The sequence below is a fragment of the Nerophis lumbriciformis genome, linkage group LG39, assembly GCF_033978685.3.
Source record: "Nerophis lumbriciformis linkage group LG39, RoL_Nlum_v2.1, whole genome shotgun sequence".
Lineage (NCBI taxonomy): Eukaryota > Metazoa > Chordata > Actinopteri > Syngnathiformes > Syngnathidae > Nerophis > Nerophis lumbriciformis.
The window spans coordinates 13,103,527-13,109,897 of NC_084586.2; the positions used below are offsets into that span (position 1 = coordinate 13,103,527).

At 42.9% G+C, this 6,371-nt stretch overlaps 1 protein-coding gene across 2 annotated transcripts in view; it reads left to right on the forward strand.

The window, feature by feature from the left end:
* Nucleotides 1–3,062, forward strand: part of ppm1bb (protein phosphatase, Mg2+/Mn2+ dependent, 1Bb) — a 45,303-nt gene extending 42,241 nt beyond the window's left edge. The window contains exons 6-8 of one of the 2 annotated variants that reach the window (XM_061932094.2): nt 60–117; nt 595–1,930; nt 2,042–3,062. In XM_061932094.2, coding sequence (XP_061788078.1) covers nt 60–117; nt 595–888 — 352 coding nt within the window. In that variant the 3' untranslated portion in view covers nt 889–1,930; nt 2,042–3,062. The remainder of the gene's footprint in view (nt 1–59; nt 118–594; nt 1,931–2,041) is intronic. The other variant, XM_061932095.1, reaches the window with a different exon arrangement.
* Nucleotides 3,063–6,371: the final 3,309 nt, after the last annotated feature.

The following is a 6,371-nucleotide window of genomic DNA, read 5'->3' on the forward strand; positions in this document are numbered from 1 at the left end:
AAAAGTTGGCAGGTATGCATTAGGCCACAAGCGTTAAAAAAAATCTTGGTATGTTGCAGACGCAGCGTGATCGAGGCGGTGTACAACAAGCTGAACCCTCATAAAGAAGAGGAAGGGGTGAGTCTACCTTTTTTATTTTTTATTCCCTTCACATCTTAAACCATACACCCTGATCACAACAGCACACACCCACCAGCCCACTGTATGTTTGTGTGTTTTTGTATTCATCCGAACCTGTTGGTGTTCCATTGACTGCGTGACACAAATCAATGAAAGAGAACATGCAAAGTTGTGTAAACCACGTGTTGCCAAAGTAGTAGCAGTGAAGGCTCTCTGTGTGGATGTGTGTGTTTGTCAAGTCAGTCTGATAATGACTGGCAGGCTTCCTCTTAGAGCAAATATGGCAAAAGGTTGAGGGTCGCAGGCTCAGAGGCAGCGTGGCGTTACGTCTACAAGAATGCCTCTGACTCTGTTACACTAGTGTATGCTAGATATTTGTCACCGTGTTGTTAGGTGTGTGTGTATGTGGGTGCGTGAGTGTGTTTGTGTGGGGCGCGTGCCCCCAGAGTCTGACCCCCTGGCGTGTCACCTCAGGCCTGTGCGGGGGGAGAGGAGGAGAATGAGGAGGCAGGTAGCACGGTGGCTCATCTGATGGAGGCGCTGCGCCAGTTCCGCCTGCACCACCGGGGGCAGTACCGAGCGGTGCTGGAGGAGTCTCTGGCCACCTACCAACTGCATCCCAAGGAAGGCGACGACGACGACAATGATTATGACCAGGAGCGGTCCACCTCCCCTGCCTCTCCCCGCTCGCCCCCGCCCTCACCCGCCGCCGCAGAGCCCGACGCCTGCCAGGACGCACTCGCTCCCGAGTCCGATCCCTCTTTTTAACAGCGCAGCCCTTCCTCACCTCCGAATGTCTTGATTGACCGAGCCCCTCTTCTTCTCCATCACAGACCTCTTAGACACACTTTCTTCACTCCATCATAAATATTTCAACAACGCAGGCCTGTCTGCTTGAGTTAAAACACTCCGCCCGGCGAGGACTTCCTGCTCTGCCCCTCCCACTATTTTTTTTTTCCTCGGCCATGTTTTTTTTCAACAGGAACCCACCAGCGAAAGCTGCTAATGCTAAATAGAAGCTTTGCTTAACAGTATTGTTTTTTCTGTCTGGCTGCTATTGCACTCCCCCTCCCTTTACCTTGATCTCCAGTGCCCCCCTTTCCCCCCCGCCAAACAGTCAGGGCAATTAAGGGTGCTCAGAACAAGATTTTCTTCAGCTTTCTGATTCCGAACATACTTTGTGTGTGTGTGTTTTGTATACAAGGTTGTGTGCGTGCGACTGAGCAGGTGACCAATCATTGCTGCTGGGATTATTCTATTGTATAACTATTATCAAGAGTTCCAGTTTGTTTGGAAATGCCAATTGTGTGTGTGTGTGTGTGTGTGCGTGCGTGTGTGTGTGAGAGAGAGTTGGTGGGTGTTTTCCGCAGCACATTCAGGTGGGAAAAAATCAAAAGATTCAGTGGCAGTTTGAATAAGGGCCCTTCAAAAAGCTAGTGTTTATTATTATTATTACTACTATTATTATTATTATATGACTGATTCTGGTCATCCAAAGCACTTAGGTAATGCTTAATACTGTATGTGTGTGTGTGTGTGTGTTTAGTGGTTACATGGGGCCAAATCAGTCTTGCAAGACAAAAGTAAAGTCATAGAATAAAAGCAACTTGAGGTACAAGTGCTGTGAATTGTTGATGTATGTGTGTCTCACTGTAATCTGCCTTTAATCATCCCCCAATCATCACCTCCATCATCATCCTCATTGACGTGCAGGGTCAGTAAATAACAAATAACACAACCAAATATGAAGAATCGCTATGCTATTAACTGTTTAAGACCCGACAGGTGCCGTCACGACGCTCCCCGCCAGGTGAGTCGTAGTCGTCGTCATCTGAGCTTCGGGTTTCTGCTTCTGCAAGTAGTAGCCGAGCAAAGATAAATAACCCCCGACTCTCCTCGTCTGTCTTTTATTCTCATGTAGTGTGCCGGCGAGATGGAAGACCCCTGCTAGCTGTGGCAACCACTCGCATCCCCTCCTGGAGGACGACAAGGAGGAGGAGCGTGTCTTTCCATTGCGCCGATTTCTTTCTCCACTTAAAGGAGGGGGGGTGGGGACTTGTGGTTTGTGTTGGAGTGTATGTCGGTTATGAATGTGTGTGAAGCGGGGGTGGGGGGGCGAGAGGTGAGACTATGACAGCACACACGCCTCAAAGTGGGAGGGGGAGAAAATGTCAAGATTTTATGAACTGAAGCATTGTGACGGTAGAGATAATAATTTTTTTACCGTTTATTTTTCTTGAATGTGGACGCCTGACTTCACATTGACATGAGGACCGTGTGTTTGTGTAGAATGACGCATAAAGACATTAGGTTCTTTTCTTGGACTATTTTTTTTTTCCCCCCCAAGGGCGTCCTTCTGGCCCTGCTCTGCCCACACATCCTAAACACTTCCCAACACACCCCCCACGCAGCATCACTTCCACCCGTGCACGTACTGTAAGTGATGTCGCCTTAGGCAGGCTCCACTGCATGAGGACATGGACAGTCATTGGTTGACACTGACTGACACGCCCCCACCTCGAGTGACCCTCTGGACTCTGATTGGCTCTCTTGTCTTTGTGTCGTCACAGTGATGATAAACATAACTGAGAGGAAAGGAAGATGATGGACTTAATCGGGATGGGGGGGTAGTGTAATATCACTGGTTGGACTGTTTTTGTTTTTTTAGGGGGGGGGGCGTCTGCCATACCCCCTACGTCACATTTGGAAGTGCACATGGCGGCATGTTTTTTTTTTTTGGTCCCCCCCACCACCTTCCTTGTTATTTTTTTTTTAATGTCCAAGAGGTTGTTACTCCTAGCTGCTCGCTTGGTAGAGTGAGTGAAGTTGTTGTTTTAATAATCCAGTTGTTTCTGGTTCTCATGTTTGTATTGCTGTTGTTTGTTTGCACTCACATTTGATTACAGAAAGCGTATATATATGAAATAAAACAGCAAAAACTACCTGCCGTGGAGGTCCTTTTCCCCCGAAGCAAAACACAAAACGGTGGCGACCTCGCTCAGGTGAGTGTTTCTCTTCTTGGCTTCATGTTACATTTTTTAAAAGATAGCTATTGTTTAGGTCAGGGGTGTCAAACTCATTTTTAGCTCGGGGGACGCATGGAGCAGTGGTTCTTAACCTGGGTTCAATCGAACCCTAGGAATTCGGTGAGTCGGCCTCAGGGGTTCGGCGGAGGTCAAGACACAACCGAATCATTGTGTAAATAACAACTTTTCCCTATCGGCGTATTATGGATACCCCCCAAACAATGTTCCCTTAATTTTCCATATGCGTGAGCAAACGCAAAAACTACTCGAGCATTCAGTGGAGCACATGTGAGCGACGTCAGACGTGCACATGCACTGTGGCCACACCAGCAGCACACCTGTCCCAAACCTGACTAGATAACAAGTTCAATGTTTTATTATTATAATCCAATGACAGCAGTCATTTCCATGAGATTATTTTCTAATAAAAGTGTTTTGGCCCACTTAAAATGACAATAACAAAATATATTGTTTTTCAGGAGCTGTGTACTGGTATTGTATGTCTGGGTGGAGGGTCCTGCTTTGGAAATAATTTGTACCCCTTTCAGATATCGCATTTAGTTCCCACTTAAACATTCACATGTTGCACAATGAGATGTAAACATGGGATCATGTGTACATTCCTGTAACTTTCTGTTTGTAAAATAGATCTTTATTAGTATTTCTTTAATATAATAACATAATTTCATGATTAATATTTATAAATTAAGATTAAATTAAGAAAAAAACATTTTATTTTTCACTAAAGAAGGGTTCGGTGAATAAGCATATGAAACTGGTGGGGTTAGGTACCTCCTACAAGGTTAAGAACCACTGGCATGTGTCATGACTTGGTCCTGGGTGTTTGCTTTTCCGGGATGCAACGGAAAGTTGGCGAGACGGGAATGTGAGTACATGATTTATTTAATATATCAAAAAAAAGTACAAACGAAAAGCGTGCACAGTGGCGGAGAACAAACTATGAAACCAAAAGACTATAGCATTAATAAACAAAAAAAACCTACCGGGTACTTGGCATGGACTAAAAGGAGCAGCATGAACGATGGACATGAAATCAAGTGTCAGAAATGTGCAGAGCATAATTGTGGGATGTCGTCAGAACGATAAACTGAAAACAATGAACTAAATACTATAGACATGATTAACGAAAACAGGTGCGTGACTCAAAACGTGAAACAGGTGCGTGACGTGACAGGTGAAAACTAATGGTTGCTATGGTGACAAAACAAAAGTGCACAAAAAGTCCCAAAACAAAACCGAACATGACCAAAACAAAAACACGATCACACAGACATGACAGCATGGAGGAATATCTACTCCCACGTGGGCCGAACTGGTAAAATCCTGGTATGATAACTTAAAAATACGGACAATTTCAGAGTGTTTTTACTTTGGCCCAAAATTTAACAAGCACATTCTGAAAATGTACATATCACAAAGAATCCTAAATTAGTTGAACATTCTGAGGAAAAAACTGGTGCAGTTGCAAAAACACCATGAAGAACACTATGAACGTAAACTTTGTCTCAGTTTAATTGCTTTGTACTAATACTAAGTCACAGCCTATCTGGGATTGAACAAAATAAATAATAAAACCTCTTGGTATCCAATACCTCGTTTGTCATTTCCACATATTAATCCTGTTGTAACTCGACAAACTGTAGAAACTATTCAAGAGAGTTGTTACTCCCTGCCTTTTTAGCATCGCTGAGTGTTGATTAAAAAATAAAAATTAAACTGCAACTGAATAATGTCAACAAACCAAACCGATGAACTTATGAGAGTGTATTGCGATAAATCACACAATATATACAACTATATCCAGGTGCAGTGTCTCATGCAGCATTTTAGGTGGGGTTGCCCATTGTTTATTTTACTACTAAAACCTGGCCTTTTTTAGCTTTCAAGTGAATCAATATCAGGTGGCAGATAATTTCAGGATGTTGTTCAAGGGCTTCTGCGTGAACATTGAAGGTAGCTTTGTTTTATTGATGCTCGTTACAGAGAGAACTTGTGCGCAAAGATGTGTGGTTTCCCATTAATTACCATGAATAAAAATAGGTGGACGATAATTTTTCTTGGAACACTGCATGCATACATTTTCGGCCTGGGTATGAACCATTTGCTTGCCTAACAGAATAGCTACATATTTAGGACAGCAGTTTCTTTCATTTAAAAATGCAGCTCATTTTTACACTTCACAAACTCATCAACTCGGGCCGCATGTTTGACGTCCGTGGTTTAGGTTGTCACTTGCTAGTTAAGAAAAACAAAAATGGTTCCCCTGAATGTCTTCTCTTCCTCTGCTCTTAACAATGAAACCGGCGCCATTCACCCAACGTAGAATACCATTTTGTCCTGATGTGTATTTCTGGTCTTGCCATCCTCGTCTGGACAGAAAGAAGGGTGACACGTCAGTGCAGCTGAACCAAAAGTTGCATTATTATTATACAGGACTGCAGTTCCTGGAGGAGGTCAAGTCAAAAAAATGAGGCACTCCTAACTTAGAGAAGCCAAATCCATCAGTTTTTATATTCCTCCTTCCTGTCTCTGTGTGTGCGCTAAGTCAGGAGAGTGCATCCTGACCATAAAAGGAGTTTGTGTTTAAGTGTATGAAAAACAACTGCGGTAAATCGTAATTTAAATGTTGGGCTGAACATGTAGTCTCTTCTCAAGGATAGGGCTATCACTTTTGCATTCCAAAGTCCCAATTAGGGCTTCTTTCCTACGAGAAGTGATCCAATCCACCTGCGACTATCAAACTAAGGGGCCTTATCTTATGTGCTATAACTGAAATACCACTATTTAATTAAACGTGGTGGTTTGCTTTCTCCAAGATGAATATAAACATTCACCATATGCAAAACATAATGAGTTAATTCACTTCAGTCCATTCCTAATAACTTGGTCATTCGTGAGCCAGGAAGTAGCCTGCTCATTTGCGAACAAATAAGTCTTTTGAACAGTTCTTTTAAAGAGAACGATGAGAACCGACTCGGTTATAAGCCGCACATGCAGATTAAAAAAAAAACTTTTTCTAATTATTAATTTTGATTGTATTTGTTGATTTGATTTTGAGTTTATTTGGCCTTAATTGTGGTTGATTGTTCTGATGTAGGTCAAGTATACACAAACTAGGTAGGTTAGTACAATTTTCCATTTAATTTTGTTTTTTATGTTCCAATTGTATTTACACTTTTTTATACACATACATTTTTTTCCCAT